The following is a 20,373-nucleotide window of genomic DNA, read 5'->3' as shown; positions in this document are numbered from 1 at the left end:
TTACTTGTTTTATGTTTTACAATTCCTTCAAACTTTTGTTCTCTCTTTTTTATTTACCGGTATTTATGTTTTTGGTTTGTTTGTTTTAATTTCCCCACGTCAATGGGATATGATGCCTGGTGCTCTACATAGTGTTATGCTAGGTTCTGGTTTAGCTAGGTTCAACGTTCAAATCAAGCCCCCTATAATGTGAGTAAGTTAACAAGTCTCACACTGTACAGCAGGGTGACACACTAAAGTGCCTCGGAGCAAGCTTGATCAGAATTTACCACAATAGCTCCAGTGGTTCTCAAACGTTTTAATTTCAAGGACCCCCATTACTCTGAGAGTGTACAAATAATGTAATATATACAATGAAATGTGTACACTCTCAGAGTTACAGACCTGTAAGGGACCATTTGGAACCCCCTCAAGGAACCCTGAGGGTCCCTGGACCCCACTTTGAGAACCACTGGCTTATTCAGACTGGGACTAAAATCTGACACTGTGGGAATGGGATTTAATGTGAAGTTTAATTATACTGCAATTTCCTTTGAAGTATTCAAGAGTTCAGTCTTTCATTTCTTGTTTCTCCCGTCTTTGGCCATAAATACAGTGAAAGACTAATCAAACTACAGGTGAAGCTACCAACATGTTGCTGTATACACTATGTATGGTATTATCTTGATGACAATCTCTCTTTGAGCCATTTGTGACACCATAGCTTTGAATTGAACAACAAGCCAGAACTAATCTGAAAGCAGGTAAAATAATCCAGAACCATGGAAAAGACAAAAAAATAAAAACATAGCAACAAGCAAACAACGCTGATATTCATAAACAAGCACATTTTCTTCCCTGCTTTTGAATCAACTGAAGAAAGAACAAACCTGACAAGCATGGAGCTTTGAGATGTGAAGCTTTGAGATGATATAAAGTATATAAATATACATTTAAAGACCAAGGAAAGTATGTATGCTTATACGGTACTTGTTGTATTGCAGCCTATGACTTTTTATCACCTATATAAAAATGAAACACGTTAATAATGGTTCAGAATTGCCATAGTTTTAATAGATAAGCAGCTTTGCCAAATAGGGTATTCACATCCTCAACTGTGGGGCTTTACAAATGAATGTGTGATTACATGAGGATCTTCTGAATGGTCAGTGGGATGGGTAGGGGACATAACATACAGTAGACTTGGTGCAGAAACAAATCCAGAATTAAAAGACTGAATATAACCAGGGAGCAGGGACATTCAAACTTAAAAGGTCTTGTTTAGAGTCTGTATTATTTCCAGTTGCTTATATTATGGACATGCTGCCAAGAGCTGGGTACTACTACAGTACAGTCAGAGTCTGGCATCTCCGAACACCTTCATCTGATGGTGGACAAAAGAGTGAGACTTGCCACAGTTCTATCAATTACATCCGAAACAAGCATCTTTTAAGGGTGAATTTGCTCTAATTCGACCATCTTAAAAAGCAAGCAAACATGTACTATACACACACTGGGCAGTGGGCACAGACACTGTACAGAAGACCACAAGAGTAGTGTAAATGTATTTCTCAACAAACTGCTACACTGCTGCTGTAATTTTGCATCTGTTACGAGACAGCGGTGCAACGTCATTGCTTCTTTAGCTGCTTTCATCTGAGAGAGTTGAATCCTCTCTCTGGTCCACTGAAGGTTCCCTTTGCAAAAAGGTGAAACTGCAATTTCATATAGTGGTGTGTAAAGCTTAGAGCTATCATCACCTACAGTAACGCTCTTTGATGTTAAGACACTACTTTATAGTTGGGAAGAAAAAAAAGAGAGAAGAAAACCATTTGCCTAATAATTAGCTATGCATATCTAGAGCATGAATACCGCACTTTGAATTGACATGCAATAATATCAGCTTTTCTCCAGCATTATCCACCAATGATGTTATGTGTTCATTTCATCTGCAGAGACTTATAGAGACTAATTTATACTTTGTTGTGTACCGAAAATAGCAGATCTACAAGCTCAAAGCATATTGTGTATGCATACACGTTTGACGAGACTGTAGATCTGCTATTTGCTGTCATGACAGAGTATAAATTAGGCATTACTGTCATAGTGATTAGGATGTAATAACAGATGTAACAACATGTGAACAAGGTGTTTATTGACTTTTTTATTCTCATGGTTTGTAAAAAAAAAAATAAGGGCGAGAGAAAAGGGGTGTTTTGAATGTAAATCCTATGACTGTCATGTACTGTATATACACAAGTAAAATCCTCAGTGTCAATTTATCTATTTTGGAACACACAAAGAGTGTACAAATGTATACCAAACAAGGATCAATCCATTTTGTAACCGAATGGTCTATCTTGGTAAGATGTATGTACACTGTCGGAGTGTACTTATAATGACTGACAAATAAACCATCTTGAATCATGAATGTTGAAATTAACCCTGAGGATTTTGCTGTAAAGGTGGACACCGCAGTGAGACCTGCCCTGCTCCCCTGATGTAACGCTGCTCTGTAGTGGAAGTACCATTACATCCATCATAGCTTTCTAGTATGCTCAGGATAAAGAACGTACAGGACCCGCTCTCTCTGCAGAACGGACCTTTTTTGGGTTACTTACTAGTGCAGTGGTTCTCAACCTGTGGGGCGGGACCCCCAGGGGGGTCCGCACTCCCCACATCATTTTTTGGGGGTCCCCAGATGACAGTGAAGTGACAATTTAAGGACTTTTAAGACCTTTTTAATACCTTCAAAAAGAAAGAAAGAAGGAAAAAAGACCATTACTGCATCAAAAGTAATCAACAAACTATACTATAAAAACTGGTCAATCATTGGCCAAATTGGTAAATAATATAAGAAAGAGGCAAACATTTTGAAAATAGCCAATCTATAAGTTGTGAGCTTGTAGATCGGCTATTTTCTTAATATTTATCTGTGGAACCGAGTCAAACAAAATGGAATGCCTCAACTCCTACATTTCCAAGTGCTTGTCAGGTGGAGTGCTTGTCAGGGTGGGGGGGGGGGGGGGGTCCCCAGTTCAAACATTATTACATTATTTTGGCGGGTCGCGGCCTGAAAAGGTTGAGAACCAATGTACTAGTGTAACCTTGGTTCTCTGAATAGCATGAGTGAGTGTCTCACTTAACGCTATAAAGACAACCAGCTACATGCATTTGAATTGTTATGTACTGTACCGTGAGAGTGGTTGAATATTAAGCTATACTATCAACAGCAGGAATTACTATTGTATGAAAAATGTACAGATATGGCCATCCCTGGCTTTTCCCCTAAGCTATATTTATATAAGAGTGAGCTGTAACACGCTGAATGGAGACTGAACAGTGAGAAAGCCGAGTGAACGCTGATCAATGCAAAGAGTTGGTTGTGCTTTGTTTTTTTTGTTAGACGACCAATCACAAATGTATCATATAGATGTATACACTGCACTGTATTCATTTGAAAGTGATATTTTTAACACAGTACATGAGCTTTCTGCTTAGCTGCATCGCTGCAATGCTGATTTTCTTTAGTTTGCCCACGTGCACAATAATGTCCTGCGCGTTAATTTAACTGACAGTGTACACATGTCGCCACATTGGTACACTCTCAGCAGTCAGGATGTTATAGTGTGTGTGGTCCCTGGAGAGTGTGTGTGTGTGTGCGTGACAGAATGTACAGACATGTTTGTTTGTGTATTCATAGTTTGTTTGTTCACCAAGATCCCCCCTCCTACCAATGTTGAGCAATGTGTCTAATGAAAACCTTGTGCACACAAGCCAATAATCCACCTCACTTGTTGCTGTGCACCAGTAGTATTAAGGTGATCTAGATAACGGACCTGCTGTAGGTCAGGTGCTGTCCAGTCTCTCGAGACAGATTGTTGTCTCACACAGTTTTCAAGCGCTTCCGTCTGATAGCTTGTACATCCGAAGCGCTGAAAATGTGAAGAAAATAGAGCGGATGTCCTGCCTCCCCCCACTTCCGTTTCGCCTTTGCAGTCGCGTAGATAAATCCTACTGTAAATCGAACTAGTCGAAGCTAGCTTGCTGTTTAGTAGAAAAGGAAATTAAAAAAGTATATTTTTAAGACATTTTAAAATATATTTTCGTGAACTGAAATGACTAACAGATGACAGGTTCCTGTCACAACTTTTGCAAGGTGGAGTTACGTGCTCTCTGTAGCATTAGAAGATTGTGGAAGAGTTTTCTGCCTTGAGAGACTAGGTGCTGCCCAGAATGGCTTCTCCCAGTTCAGTTCTTGTGTGTTAAGCCTAATTCATACTCCCATCGTACGATATAGCTTGTAGATCAGTTCTTTTTTGCGGCATGGAGCATAAATTAAGCTTAAGTCCTTGATGCTCTGAGGAGAGACACACTTGGAGCACTGATTTTGTACTGCGCATACACTGTAGCTCATTTGATGAGCCTAATCAAACATCCTGATAAGAGAGGCAAAATAAGATGGGGGGGGGGGGGGGGGGGACTAGCCATGATTTAGCGCTATGTGGCAACGAGGGCGCCGTTTGTCCGTTAGAAAAATGGACCCAAACACTTTCAGAGTGAAACGAACACTGTGTTTTACTGTACAGAGGAGGGAGGAAGACCAGGCCATGAGGGTGGAGCAAGCAGGTTGATGACTATACGTCATAAGTTGTGTTTGTGATCACACTAACATTAAGGACTTTTCCGTTACTTCTTCCTTGGTGTGCTTGGTTTTGTTTTGTAATAATTTCACTGTAAATGACCATTATTATGTAAATCAAGGCAAAACCAAATTGTCACTTCAATAAAAGAAGCTTGAAGGAAATCACTGCTGCATTGTGGTATCTACTGTATAAAATAAGGCCTAGTTAGTTCTTTAGTCGCGACGTGCCGGTGTTGCACATCAGAAATAGCAGATCGCCAAGCTCACAACTCGTTGTGGTGTGACACGTTGTGAGCTTATGGATCGGCTATTTTCTATGTGCGACACGATCAGGTGTATGGATTTTCAGCCGTCCCCCCACCCCACCCCACGCAATGATATCAGAGACATGGGTAATGTATAAAGTTAAAGATTTATTTCTATAGGCATACACTGTACATAACAATAGATTACTGTTTTTGTTTCACTCATCTCTGTTCAGAAAAGATCTCATGTGAAATTGGACTTTTCATGTTTAGATAAATGTAAGGTTGAGTACAGAGAAGACCTGGATGCAGTAAAAAACAAAAAAAGACATATGAAAACCAATCAGATTATGTGGGGCACTTTAATATTTGGTCAAATGCTTAATTTAGCTATTTCCCAAGCTCATAACCTTACAATGGTTACCTTCAACACAGCTCTGCTTCTTAAACAACACATCCACACTGTAACAACCTTCTGTGTGGAATCATTTGGCACTTAGAAGATTTATTAAAGGAACAGAAGACTCATTCATATATAGTGTAGTTTCTTTGAAGTTCAATGACTTTAAGATCATGTAAACATGATGGTAAAGGCTAGATGTAAATGTACATTGCTTTGCGTACCAGTGGCACAGGTTAAATTGTAAAATAAAATGAGGAATGAGATCTCTCCACCACCAACTACAATTTACATTCAGTCAGTCGGTTTCTCGTCCGGTTGCCTGTTATTATATATATATTTATATATATTTCTTTTTTTTGTTGTTGTTGCAGAACATTGATATCATAAATGCACGGTTAAAGTATTTCACCATTAGCGTAGATGCTAGCCACAGTACAGGTTCACACACAGAGCTTTACTGGAGCATACAGAAACTCTAGAACCAGGGCTAGTGCCAGTTGAGCCGAGAAGATGGCATCTTCTGAGGGACAGTAAAGCCTAATCTATGTTTTGTTGTATGACTGTGTTGCCCACTGAAAATAATGCATTGTGTTGCTTTTAAAAGAAAATTTGCTTTATTTTAAGCGAGCAACATGATCGTACATCTTTAAATTAGGCTTTAGGGATCACGTGATACTGTGATTCCATAGAGCGGCATTGGACTGAAACTAATACTCTTGGCATGTTTTAATGGTCTGTTCATCCAAGAGAAAACACATGCACTGTATTTCACTGTTAGGTACAATGTAAAAGCTTGCGTTACATACTGAGAGGTAAAAAACAGAAGCCTGGCTATAAATACAGTAACTAAACCACTGAGAGAGTACCACACAGTACCTCTTTGCTTTGACAGAATGAAAACAAAAAACAGACTGGTGTGATTCTCTTGGGTCTGATAAGCAATATTGACAAACAGTAGGTAGATTATTGCCATTCTAAAATTGTTTAGTATTCATAAGCTTGGCGGGTGGTTTTGTACAGTTAAAGCCTCAGTGTTTTCATTTATCCATTTGTAACTCAGAGAGTGTACAAATAACACGTTTCGGTCCTCTGATGGTCTGAGGACCGAAACGTCCGCTCACCTTTTTCACTCGTAATTAAAAAAAATATATTTTTGCATCCAAAGAGCCTCAACGTCCTTTTGTCAGTGTGTGAGCCTTTTCTCATTTGAGGATGCTGGCCTCTTGCACCTGAATGTAACTTTTGGTAAGCCTTAAGTCTAGAGTGCGGTTTGCACTCTATTCCTGCCTTATACACTCTCAGAGTAAAATTAATATTGAGGATTTTACTGTACTGCATAGGGGTGGATGAAAGTATACAATGAGGATTTTCTGAGGAGGTGTTAACAATGTTTGCAGAGCAGTAATATGTACCACCAACAGGGGTGGAACTTTATATGTTAGGAAGTGCAGCAGCGCGGGCCAAGTCAGTAACTGTTCATAGATGCCCATAGGCCAGACTATAGGGAGGGGCAGAAGCTTTAGCAGATGGCAGAGATGTTCAGGAAGGGTTACTGTAGTGTAACAGGTGGAGCTAAGTCATCCCTCAAGTACCTCCCTCTCTATCCCAACGTATTTCAGAGCATCGGCTAGGCTGTATCTGTAAGAGGAAGACATAAATCGGAAGGCATTGTTGTCATGATGCATCGTTGTAAAAATACTGTACACTGATCTATTGCCAACAGGTTAGGTTATTATAATGACCTCTTTGCTTGACTACCTAGTACCTACAAAGATTGTTGGAATTCTCCAGCTCATATAAAATGATGAAGACAGAGTGCTAACCATGACAAAAAGAACTGAACAGATCATTTCAGTTAGCCTGATTATCAGACTGAAGCTGCGTGGAGCTTCAGTCTGACATTGGCTCCAGTGTCTGGGATTACAAGGGGGAGGGGATTAGAAATTCCCTAAACCAATCCTAAGGGATCCCCATGCCCACCTCCGCCTCTCATTGGACAATACATTTTGTACCGGAGAAGTCCTAGGTTCACATTTACAACTCCAGACCAAGAGGCAGCCCACTCAGAGTGGGCGGGGTCTATGGTATGGAACCATGCTACATTTCAGTGGCTCCCACTACAAAACAGAATTTATTCATTAAATTAAATGCCATTTTCATTAATCTGAATGTGGATGAGTGGCATTTTAAATACTTCCTGTAGATGGGTGGGTGGGAGGTTAGTATATCTTTGCTACTTTGGTGTATTTTGCTACTATTGTTGTATTTTAATGTGAAGTGCATTGAGTTTGCACCTGCATGAAATGTTCAATACAACTAAAACTGACATGATTTGTAGACAGTAATGGACCACATTCTTCTCTGATGACTATAAATGATGACTGATTCAAGCTGAGAGGAAGTCAGATGTATTAGGGAGTAAACTAAACCCTCTGAACATGTTAAGCATGTTAAGGCTCCGATTTTCCTACCTGTAGTCAAAGAAGAGCTCCTCTCCTGGAAGGATAGCCCGTTTGGCAAAGATCCCAATGCGGTGGTCTCCATTCACCATCACCACTAGAAGAACAGCAGCAAACCCATTCCACAACAATCTACTCAGCTCAAATGAAGTGTGTTTATTACTACATACAGTACTAGCTTTCTATTATTGTATCAAAGTGGTATCTTACCCTTTGCGTAACAGTTGGGATTCACCGAATGGTTTGCAAAGCGTATTTTGTTCCCTTTTCGCGTGGCGTCCACAACAAAATCTATTGAGTTACACGGATGACATATGAATAAATCTACTGTATTACTAGATGTGGTCAGTTATTATCATAGAGGAAGGGAGAGAAACACTTACCATTGTTCAAGTTGAAAAGGAAGCTGGACATGTATTTATCATAGATCCTGCCACGCCGATCGGCTTCATCCTGGGAGATTAACTACACACACACACACACACACACACACACACACACACACACACACACACACACACACACACACACACACACACACACACACAAATGTTTGAGAACCACTGGTGTAGAAGGTCGAGTAGCTGTTGCAAAATGGAAAAAGGTGCCAGGTTCACAGCTGCCACATTTTCTAAGTGGCAATATGCTGGAGTCTGCTCACACACACTGGTCACCACTGGTTTCTGGTTTGAGTCAAGTACGATAGCAAGTTTCTAGTTGTGCTGTTCATGAAATGATTAGCCCTGCCCACTAGCCATTGGGTTAGAGAGGGTTATGTTTATACATTGGTTTGGTGGTTTGATTAATTAATTGTATGTTAAGCAGTTATTATGGTTCAGTTTACACATGGATGGGTGTAGTGTGGTTAAGGTAAGGGTAAGGATGAGGTGGTGGCATTCATGCATTGCCCTGAGAGCAGTTGAACAAAATAAAATTAACCCATTCTTGGGCCTGAGAATAGATAAATACTTCAATCCACCATCATGCGCTGCAGCAAGGACCAACTGGTTTGAGTTGACTAAATGTACTTATACCTCTCCACAGTATTCTGAGATGAACTCGTTCTTTTGAACTGCCTCTTTGATGAAGGTGCCCCAGCCAGCGACATCTGAGGGTGCCAATAGGAGGTGCTGAAATACAGTAGGTCAGATGTATATAAGGTTAGAAGAAATGTCCTCAAAACAGGAAGTTTGAGCAGGATTCAGACAGGCTGCTCGTGGACAAGACGTTTAAGCGTCTTAGTGACCTATTGTACCTTTTTAAGTCCCCTCTGGATGCTGCAGTTCTTACAAGAGACCATCTTGCTCTCCCAATGGTCTGCAGCGCCGCAGGTCATGCACAGATCTGGGTCACACTCCCTCACAGCCAGATAGCAGGGACACTGCTTTGTGTTGCATTGAGTCTTACACCTGCACCCTGGGAAGCGGTTCTGGCCTAGATAACAATTATACATAGTATTATAACTCAGACAGATAGAGTACCGAGAAGTCTGGCAGTGGCCTTTTAAAATGACATGCTGCAACGCAGATACATAACACTCCTGATGACTTGGCAGCCCGGAAAACGATTTGGATGAATAATTCTCTCTCTAACTGCAATTGCAGTTTGCACACAGAGAGGCTCAGTGGCTGAAAACCACAGAGAAATATCATCAATCAGGGACCTCTGCTGGCAGCTATGCTGAAATACAGCTCTGCAGAACAGAGCGCAACGCCCTCTGGTTAGATAGATGGAGAGAACTAGCAAGAACTTAACTGCCTTTACAGCAGACCACGGTGGACGAAATAGCCCATATCAAGGGCAACAGGAAGTATTTGTCTTCTCTGCCATCATAACTGCAAATCCCTTTGCCTGTTTGTGTGCCGTATTGGTGGGTGTGCGTGCGGCTGCGTATATCACGGAGCATTGTTAAGCCACAGCTGGCTGACTCATAGTAATGGTGTGGATGATGCTGTATCTCGGGCACGGAGCCTGTCACGTCCCTTTGATTTCTCTCCAAGTCTTTAGTGCACACACATGTAACACCGTGGGCTGCTTCCTGTCTGGCTCTAGCTCTCCTCAGCTACGGGAAAAGACATGAAAAAGAGGAAAAGGCGGGGAAGGAGATGGTGATTCATGTTTTAAATAGAAACTAAAAAGGTATATCCATCTAGGCCAAAATATTCTCCTCAACTCTCTCCCTTTCTCTGTCGCTGGCAAGAAGTCTTTCCTGTCGCTGGCAAAAATGCATTCCTCCGCCATGTGGCCATTTCTAAAAGTGCGTTCTGGCTCATTCTTGCCATGATGAATGCCTCGGCACGTTGTGAACGTGCCTCTGTGTCAAACAGACGCCCACTCTCTCTGCCAGAGGACAGTCTCTCTGTGTGCTGGGTGACCACAGTCAGAGCGCTGCAGCAGGATCACTTTCCATTCTGCCGCCTCGCTCTATTGTGGCCTGGCGACACACAGTGCTGGGTGTCCAGAGAGAGAGACAGAGCTCTCAGTGGAAACAACGTCTACATCACCTTTCCACTGACACGTTCATCTGACTCTCTACACAGTAAAATCCTAATTTAATTTAGTTAATTTAACTCCTATTAGTGTACAAATGAAACCTTCCATTGTTCCATTTGTACACTCTTCAGAGTTAAATCAACACTAAGGATGTTACTGTGTAACACTATACTGTCTGTGCTTCAAAGTGTGTGTGTGTGTGTGTGTGTGTGTGTGTGTGTGTGTGTGTGTGTGTGTGTGTGTGTGTGTGTGTGTGTGTGTGTGTGTGTGAGTGGGAGTGTGAGTGTGAGTGTGAGTGAGAGAGAGAGAGAGAGAGATAGAGAGAGAGAGAGAGAGCGAGACAGACACACACAAAGAGAGAGAGAGAGAGAGAGAGAGAGAGAGAGAGAGAGAGATAAAGAGAGGAAGAGAGAGAGACATAGGTGAGTGAGTGAAAGGTGACACTCACACTCGTGCTCGCACTGGCAGAACTTCTCACAGAAATTCTGGGTCATCACACACGGGCAGGAGCTGTCACATGGATGATCTGGGTGGTCACATGGCTGGTAGTTGTACACCTGATTGGATGAGTTATCTGGAGCAGTAGTGCATGAAATAATCGTAAGTCTTTTGATAAGGCACAATAAGGTGCATGGTATTTCAAAGGGCCGGATAGCAGTACATGTTATGTGAACATACCTCTCTTTAGTTGATTCTTGGCCCATAATCTATCACATCAGAAAGAAGAAAACAGATGAAGAGGTTATCAATCTTACTGTCTATCTCAGCTGTAAACAACTACAATATTACTGCTCCTTGAGTGGTTTATTCAGCAAACGTTCAACCACAAAGCATGAAGAAGACCCTGTTTGAAATATTGCTAAATAAACCGCTAATGGAGGATTAGGCGTGTGTGGATATTCCATTGTCCTAAAATGCTCTCTGCACCACTTTGACATCATGCTACGATGAGGGCTAGAGTGGAATAAATTATTTATATGTTTATAATAATCTTGCCTTCCCTTTCTTTTCTTCTTTTGGGGAGCGACCCCTCCACCCTCCAAAGGAACATGATGGCTCAGGATTTCTTTTGAGGCAAATTCATATACCTATGAAGACAAATTCATATACCTATGAAGACAAATTCATATACTAAATTCATATACCTATGAAGACAAATTCATATACCTATGAGGAAAGCATGTGACATATAAAGTAACCTTGTTTATTGTAAGTCGCTCTGAATAAGAGCGTCTGGTAAATGTCTAAACTGTAATTGTAAATTGTAACTGTGATGTAACGGTAGTCAGTGAGTAACGTATTGTCACATCAGCAGGATGTGACATAGAAAATCCTGCCCCCACCTCTCCTGTCAAAACTCCACTGCTGCTGCCAGAGGAACACACACACGCACATGCACGTGCGCGCACACACGCACGCACGCACACACACACACACACACACACACACACACACACACACACACACACACACACACACACACACACACACACACACACACACACACACACACACACACACACACACACACACACACACACACACACACACACACACACACACACACACACACACCCTGCCCACTTCTGTCTGCCAAAGAACTGATTTGGCTTCTTTCCTGGGACACACAGACACATAACGCCGCAGCTGGTTTCAGCATTTCCACTCTCAGTCAAACAGAAGGCGCGGCCATGTGAAGGACAGCCGGCTTCTGCCAGTCATGGAACAGAGTCCTGACCAATCACATCGCACGGAGGGAGAGGAATATGGCTAGAATGTTAAAGGAGAAATCTGGCCTTATCGTGTGTATGCAGCACTGCCATGTTGTCTGCCTTATGGACGGGTCTCATAATGTGCATTCTGTCCGTGCAAATCGTTGCTGTCGGGTGGAAATGTCCAAAACCATTACTTTTCAGGAAATTAAAGATTAAAAAAAAACTTTGTTTAGATAGATCCAATGTCGTTATTATTTAGTCACAAGCTCTTGTTAATACTTTTCATTGTTTGAATATTCATAAAACCCACAGGTCAGCCAAAATAGCGTGTTCTGAGCTGTAGATCAACCATTTTCGTTACTTTTGCGTGACTCTTGTACGACAAAGTAGGGCATTAATTTACATAAAAACAGAAAAAGTTTAAATACGGAGATACAAGGGTTCTGGTCAACAGCAATGACATCTAAAGAAGTTCTGAGTTGTAATTTGAGATTGCGTGGCTGTAATATGTTTCCTCTAATTCTCCTGCCCATACAACATCCATGTGACGTTCACTTGACGTAAGGACAGGGGTTTCGAACTCCACAGGGACCGTCCCAGGCCAAGACATATGTGTGTATCATGAGGGAGTGGGAAACACGTAACATCTGGTAAGTATCTTAATTTATAGTGCCACATGCCGTTCTGCCTGTAGTCACTCCAATTACTCACACCATAAAAACCACAGGCAACGGATGCATGCGTTGCGACACTCGCACTGACGCAAAGAAGACGCCACATTTTGGCAAAACAGGTATGGTGTGAATTTGTAAACTTCATAGCTAAAACATTACGTGTCAGTTTTAGGAAAATAAATGTTATTATTATGGCATTCAACATTTCACTTGGAAAAGTACAACAGCTGTTGTTTAATTTGCCTTTAACATTTTCTTTTACGGCGGGGATCTGAAATTTCTGATTTCTTGTGCACACTGTCACCAGGCTCAATCCCACTACTTCTTGTTCACATATTATATTCTATGCATTTTTAAATACTAGACCGTTGTTGGGCACCGGCCTACTCGGGAACGATGCAATACGAGAACGATGCAAGTTGGTGAAGCGTGCCTGTGTCTGTGTCCCTTTAATGCCCATATGGAGTTCTGTGTCATGCATGCCTAAAAATCTAGGCCAATATATGACGTCATATTGATGACATCAGCGTAGTCCATAAATGGGGATTTGCGGGTTAATCGATATTTACATATTGTTAAATGTGTCTTATATACAGTATACTGTATATCTCTGCTGTCCGGCAGGAACCAGCTAACTCCAAAATGTTCATTTTTCAGGAAATGAAAAAAAGTGTAGTTAGGAGGTTTTGTTCATCATTGATAAGAACAGCTGAACGGACCTCCAAGCTCACAATGAGGTTGGAGTTCAAAATGGGGTGGAGCCTGGAGTCAGCTAAACCAGCTAACTCCGGTGGACTTCGCTGGTTTAGGATCTGATTTAAGGATCCAATGGAGTTAGCTGGTTTTGTCAGAAGCGCTTTTTAATGCTTTTCATTGGTTCAATATATTTTTTAACACACAGACGTAAAGGGTGTTCAATGGCCCTGATTTATGGAAGAAAATTCAAAAGCGTCAAAATGGAGTTAGCTGCTTCCTGCCGGACAGCAACGAATATTTGGCAATACAAGTCCTCAATGTAACATTTTGGTATCATCTGCTTACAGTGGGCAAAGGGAACAGCCCGTAGAAAGACAATCACCTCTTTACAGCTCTTGGTGCCGATGAGGCGAGCGATGGAGCAGAAGTTGTTGTAGTAGGTACCAATCAGCACCCTGAACAGAGACTGCTCAGCTCCACTCCACTGGACCAGGACTTCAGCCTGCTGCTCGGCCTCTTCCTCCACTGGACGCAGCTTAGTGGGAGTCTGACTGCGCGAGGTCTCCTCTGTCATGCACACACACACACACACACACACACACACACACACACACACACACACACACACACACACACACACACACACACACACACACACACACACACACACACGTCCTTACTATACTTTTGAGGAAATTATTAATGCATTTTTTTCTTTTTTTACCGCATTTTTAATCATATAGCTGATCTACAAGCTCACAAAGTGTCGCAATGTGACACATTGTGAGCTAGTAGATCTTCTATTTTCAGCACAAAACATGTAAGTATAAATCAGGAATAACTCCAACCACAACCCTTAAAACTTAACCTCAAGAATATTTTCTTATTTTAAGACTAACTCCCCAAATATTTTTTAACCATAAAGCAAGCATTTATCTTGTGAGGACCAGCTAAATTGTCCTCACAAAGTCTATTTCTCAAATTCTACTATACTTGTGAGGACATCTGTCCCTCGCAAGTAGACGCACGCACGGCGCACACGCACGCACGCGCTCACACAGGGCCATTGGAAGTTCACGTTAGCTTGACGGATATTTGACACTTGCGTTCATACACCCACTGTTCAAGGCAGATCAGTGAATGTTGCTTGGCAACAGGATGAAATGCAGCACTGCTGTATTGCGACACGGTTCTGTCCTGAGAATGCTTCTATACGTGTGTTCAGCAATCTGTTTTCCTTACAAGGAAGAGGTTCTGCTGAGTCACTGACCAAATGTCAGCAGTTTTCTAATTGGGGGGTCTGTAGCGACTTACAGTGAGGCCTGTTTGGTACAAAGAACATAACAGAAGGGGGAGAGAGGAAGAAGGGGATAAACAGCCACAGGAGAGTGCTCTTATTTCCCTCTCCCTCTGCTCTCCACACGAGGATGTCAAAAGAAAGAAACGAAGCTCAAAGGAGGGCCTGAGGGAAGGGAATGTTTGTTTTGGGGCTGGAGCCTGCTAAACTGATGGTTGGCTTATTTTGTTTGGAGGGTGGGAGCGAATGGTGAGCTGAGACGGAGGAGCAGAAACAAAGTCAAGCTCAGAAAGTGTTTTCAAACTGTCATCTACAGCCAAATTTCTCTTTTCTGAAGTGCTCTAGTCAGTTATTTGAGTTTATGCCATTATAACAGATGCGGTGGAGGTTTACTGTAAATGATGCATCCACTACTTAGTCATACACTGACACACTCAAATAAATATGCAGTACAGACTGATATATACAGCTGTACTGCATGCATAGAGGAGAGAGTACAGACATTTATCATGATTCTAACTTACGGTAGATACACCACAATGGAGATGTGTTATCCTTGACCGTTTCAATGAACATGTATTTGTCGACGGATATGGAAAGTGGCAGCCACGTAGCAACTGTTAAGAAATATTAACAGTAAACCAGCTATTGTGCGGCTGTGAAATTTATCAAGATTGAGCAACTGACCTCACCTAAAATTCAATCAGATACTGTTTTGCTGGACCGTGAACTAGGTAATTTTGAGAAATAGCAAAGTGTGGTTGCCCCATCACACGTTGTGTGTTGCAGCCGTTGTGACCAGAGGAATCCGTGGGGAAAAATAGTATTTCTACATACTTACCTTTTACATACTGCATTGTTCAACTTTCTTTGCACTCTAGTGGTCCCTCAAAATGTAATTAGAATTTGGGGTTGATTGGATGTTGTGTTCATAATTGATGGTGTTATTCATTTGTCAAATACTAGGCCCTCCCAAATGTTTTGGAAGCCAATAATAGCAAAACAAGATTCGTTCGCCTACCTGAGGAGGAGGCGGTCTCGTGGTCGCTGTCACCCTCCTTGCCTCCATCCTCCTTGCCTGCATCCTCAGCAGAACCTGATGGTCCAGAGCAACTGGAGCTTGGGGGGCGGGGTTGTCTCCGCCTCCGGCGAGACCTCTGGGATCGTAACATACTCCGATCTGCTAACTCTTTAGCTCCTTTCTTCAGAGGAGAAATACAAGAAGGACCGGTAAAGAAATTAAAGAACCATTGAAAAGAAAAACGACGCATTAATGAGCGCTACAGTGACTAGAAAACAAGAATGAAACAGCATTTGGTAAACGAGGGGCTTGGTGCACACCTGCAGCAGGAAACAGTCCAGGCCACAGGGTTCGGTCTCTATGCGGATTTCTTTGCTCTTCCTTTTGTAAACATTGGGGGTGGCGTGGAAAGCTTCAGTAACAGAAAGAGACATTCTTTCATTATGCAACAGTACAATAAAGTAACAATATCCGAAACCAGGAAAAACAAATACAGTAGGACGTTAAGAGGAGGAATGGAGAGAAGTTAAATAAAACCACACCCAATGGGGGGGGATACTAATGAAAGAGAAATCAATTGACGGAGGAGTGATTACGGTGGAGGAAGCAGTCGTATTTGAAGCAACGTCTGCAGAAGAGCGTGTGGAAGGAGTGCAATGCCTGCTCTCGTTGCACAGACTTGGCAAAGGGTCCGTCCATGTTGGGGGTGCAGAGGGGAGGCAACTTCACCGGGCTGGGGGGCTCCAGGAGGTTCTTGTATCTGTGGAGTGGTGGCAGAGTGGTCGCAATGAAGCAATATGGCATGAGAACCCATGCTGTATCATGAATTATTGTTGAGAAGGATGAGGCCGCACAACTCTTAGCCACGATGCAAATAATTACTAAAAGGTCCAGGAAACGAACGTTTCAACAAAAGTCTTCCTCAGGATTTTGAATGAACGCATATCATGAATTATTGTCACAGCTAGGGGATCTTAGGCGCGCCACAAAGCGGAGTGGATTTGAGTGCCATTTCACTTTTATAAAATGATTATTACGTACAGTATACTGCAAACTGTAAGGATTCACAAAATAAACACACAAAAACCGAAGTTAGATATTTTCTTACTGGGTGTTGTGGGGTGTCCTTCCACTGAGTTCATTATATTTTCTACTTATACCTTGTGATGCCTTTACGCATTCGGACCCACAACATATTCTATCATTATTTAATGGATGATACCCAGCTGAATAATGCTACACATGTTCCTCTCTGAGAGCTCTGTACATTTAAAAAAAAGTCCCTGTTATATTAAGTATGCACCTGGAGGTGTGAGAAATGGAAACTGTAAAGAACTCTCCTTTGACTTTCAGTGTGTTCATTTGAGGGGGAATTTGGAAGAGGTTGTCAATAGCTCTTTCAGATGCTGATGCCACTGCTCCCTTTGAGTGAGCATTATTACTTTCTCCCCAAGAGCTCATGTCTCCATGGTGAATACTAAGCAACAGTCCCTTCAGCATGCACATAGATGCCCAGTTCCACTGCACTTCTCTTACTTCTCCTTCAGTTCCTCCATGGTGCCCTTGTAGGGGAACATTGAGGCGATAGCTGTAAATATCTTATCGTGTGGGATCTTCTTACTGCTGGACAAATCCCTCACTGTGGTTGACGGAGACAGAAAGAAAAGACAGTGAACAATGAGAGTTAGTTATCCAGGTCATTCAATCTTCTCCAAGCAGCAGGTGTTTATTCCTGATTCACAAGTGTGAGCTGTTTCCCATAATGCTCCATGCCAGTTGACTATCTGTGCATGTTGTAGCCGGTCCTGAAATCTCATCAGTATGATGTCTGGATGTATAATGTCACTATGAATATTTGGGTACACAAATACTGTAAAGATCATCGTTGGACTGTACATAGTATCCTTTACTAGTGTAAAGCCTGATTTTGACTTATTGCCCACCAGTGTCACGCTCAAAAATAGCTGATGTACAAGCATACAACATGGTGCGGTACGACACATTGTGAGCTTATAGATTGTTATTTTCAATGTGCGACACTGGCTCACGTCTAAGTATAAATCCGGCATAATCCTGACAATAGCTGAGTCCCAAGGTTGCACATGTCTCTCACTCTTTACTTGTTGTGTGAGTGTTGTATACGGCCTAGTTTCCCATAAAGCATTGCTGCAACAGGTCAATAGGTTCTGTAATTAGAGCCGGGCCATATCAGTGTCATGGACAAACAGGTTCCCTCACACACTGTCCCCAAACTGGGACACAGGGACCTAAAGTAAACAATGCCCGTGCCAACGCTGCTGTGGTCTGTGACAGCCAGGGTAACCTCCTGGCACCAGCACAGTGTAACATGGAGACCAGTGACGATGACATTCAAACTTTGACCAGTTCTCTTGCAGAAATAGTGCAGGAATCTACACACACATACAGCATCAAAGATCCCTTTTATATCCACCCGCAGCTACAGTACAACACACCAGCTGTTACAACGCACCTTCATTAGTACTCCTCCTCTTCCTTTTGAAGAAGGCTATGGGCCCCACTTTGGTCTCCTCCGAGCCGTCCGACGACCTCATCACCCTCTCCTCGTCTTTCTTCTCCGCTTCCTCCTGTCCAGGCTCTTCCTCCGCCTCGTCCTCGTCCTCATCCTCCTGGTCCGAGTACTGGCTCAGAGCCTCCACCAGCTCCTTAAAGATCTCATCGTTGATGAACCCCCCACCTGGGACACACAGAAAAAAACAGCTGACAACGCGTCATCCCCCAGACCAGTGGTTCTCAAACATTTTCATGTCAAGGACCTCCAAATGTATTTGGCAGCGGACCCCATCCGAAAAGATTTAGAGCCATGGATCCCCATAAGAGTATATTTGTGTCAATTTTTTACGCCTTTTCAAAAAACCCACTTTGCAAACCACTGCCCCAGACAACAATGCGTTTATTTTTTCTCTACCTCCCTCCCAGGACTGGAGGGCATGTGAGAGAATGACGTCAAGTCAACATCCAACTAAGATCTAACTCAATGGTTCCCAAACAGGATGCAGAGGCACACTGGTGTGCCATGAATGTCCAGGTGTGATTTGGGATTTTGTGACAACACATTATTATTGCAATATACACAAATATACAAACAATTATGATTTTTCTATTTAATTTACTATATCAGTACTTTTTGCACACAATGTGTCACATCGTCGTGACACATTGTGAGCTTGTAGATCTGCTATTTGTCCTATGGATATGGGTGTGCCTTAGATTTTGACTTGCCAAATGGTGTGCCTTGGCCAGGAAAAGTTAGTTACTAATGTTAGTTAGTTATTCATGCTGCAGTGACATGTACCACAATGATCAGCATGTGCAACCAGCGCAGGTCAGAAATAATTGAGACATCAACGCAGCATGTTGAGTGTCACAGCACCTGGCATGCAGCCACACCATTGACCGTAAAAAAATATGGACAAAGTGACGTCATTGGTTTCTATAGACCGTAAATGAAGCCTATTTTCAGCGATTTCAAATCCACCATCTCTATATATCCGGTGCGAAATGCAACCGGAAATGAATGCTATTGGCTGCAACCGCAGAGAGGGCGGGTCTTCACTCGGTAGAACCAGTAGAAACCCTAGAAACATACCCTACTTTATCATTCATTTTTGAATTAACGGGACCATCATTTACTAAAGCATATCATGATGATTTAAAAAAGACTTTAAAGTAGCGATTGAAAACATAAAGTGTTTATGAAAAGGTTTACTAAGGTAATAAAATCAAGTGTAAAGTTTTGCAAATGGTAGAAGGTGGAATAGCAACATCTGCTGGGCCATTAATAGGAACAGCAGGCTGAACAAGAAACCGGAAGTGAGCTTCAATTACACCTAAGGGGGGTTGCCTCTTGAGAAACACACACACCTCTGTCTCCATGGACACCGTCGTAGTTGTCAATGAGTTCCTCCAGGAAGGCTTCGTCCTGCTCCAGAACCTCGTCACCCATGTAGGGGATGTTGTGAAGGAACGTCTCATCCTCCACCTGCAGGAACAGATGGAGATGGAGTGTGTGAGCAGGTGTGTGAGTGTGCATGTGCGCGCATGTGTGTGTGTGTGTGTGCGTCTCAATGTATGATTTGATGTTTAGGATTTCATTTCAGGGCCATTGGACAAGGTTAAAGTTTCTCCATCAATATATATTACTTTTATCCATTTGGACCATGGAGTCAGGTGACATAATACCAAGTGGCATGGTTGGAGTCCATGTTCTGTACTGCTATTGAAATGTTTGAAAGGGCTGAACACAGGTATGGTAAGCTACTGTTGCTATGAATAATATACAATTCCATAACTAATGTTATTGCATTATTTCATTACAAATTGGCCAGGAGTTCCCAGATTTCAGCTTAACTCAAATTTGTAGCAACACAGTAATTATACCATTACATACAGTAGCCTATTTTCTTTTTCAGCAGCATCCTGGTGAGTCAACCACTTAATACACTGACCACATTACCACAATGTCATGGGTTCCAGTTTGGCTTAAGGACCTGTTTGCATGTCACCCAGCCACTATAAACTCACCTTTGTCTGTCTCTTAATTGTCCATTGTGAATAAATGTCACAAGTGTCTTAAAAAAATTGCATTTCACGACTTAAACCCTCGCGTCACTATTATGGGCATGTAATAATAGGCAAACAATCTGCAAAGATAGCTGATTTACAAGCTTGTAGATCGGCTATTGTCAGCGAAGTGATCTGGTGTAG

The 20,373-nt window shown here is 42.3% G+C and overlaps 1 protein-coding gene across 2 annotated transcripts in view; it reads right to left on the bottom strand.

Moving 5' to 3' along the window:
• Nucleotides 1–5,212: 5,212 nt before the first annotated feature.
• ezh1 (enhancer of zeste 1 polycomb repressive complex 2 subunit) overlaps nt 5,213–20,373 on the bottom strand; it is a 19,579-nt gene continuing 4,418 nt past the window's right edge. For both annotated transcript variants that reach the window (XM_084072420.1, XM_084072419.1), the window contains 16 exons: nt 19,531–19,648; nt 18,119–18,343; nt 17,164–17,266; nt 16,224–16,387; nt 15,948–16,039; nt 15,628–15,808; nt 13,692–13,876; nt 11,221–11,312; nt 10,903–10,931; nt 10,673–10,798; nt 8,987–9,165; nt 8,766–8,861; nt 8,115–8,196; nt 7,942–8,022; nt 7,744–7,828; nt 5,213–6,910 (listed from right to left, as the gene is read on the bottom strand). In XM_084072420.1, the coding sequence (XP_083928546.1) occupies nt 6,850–6,910; nt 7,744–7,828; nt 7,942–8,022; nt 8,115–8,196; nt 8,766–8,861; nt 8,987–9,165; nt 10,673–10,798; nt 10,903–10,931; nt 11,221–11,312; nt 13,692–13,876; nt 15,628–15,808; nt 15,948–16,039; nt 16,224–16,387; nt 17,164–17,266; nt 18,119–18,343; nt 19,531–19,648 (1,899 nt within the window). In that variant the 3' untranslated portion in view covers nt 5,213–6,849. The remainder of the gene's footprint in view (nt 6,911–7,743; nt 7,829–7,941; nt 8,023–8,114; nt 8,197–8,765; nt 8,862–8,986; nt 9,166–10,672; nt 10,799–10,902; nt 10,932–11,220; nt 11,313–13,691; nt 13,877–15,627; nt 15,809–15,947; nt 16,040–16,223; nt 16,388–17,163; nt 17,267–18,118; nt 18,344–19,530; nt 19,649–20,373) is intronic.

This window comes from Gymnoscopelus microlampas (genome assembly GCF_963454915.1).
Source record: "Gymnoscopelus microlampas genome assembly, chromosome: 11".
In the NCBI taxonomy this organism is placed as follows: Eukaryota; Metazoa; Chordata; class Actinopteri; order Myctophiformes; family Myctophidae; genus Gymnoscopelus; species Gymnoscopelus microlampas.
This window is presented reverse-complemented; position numbering and strand designations above follow the sequence as displayed.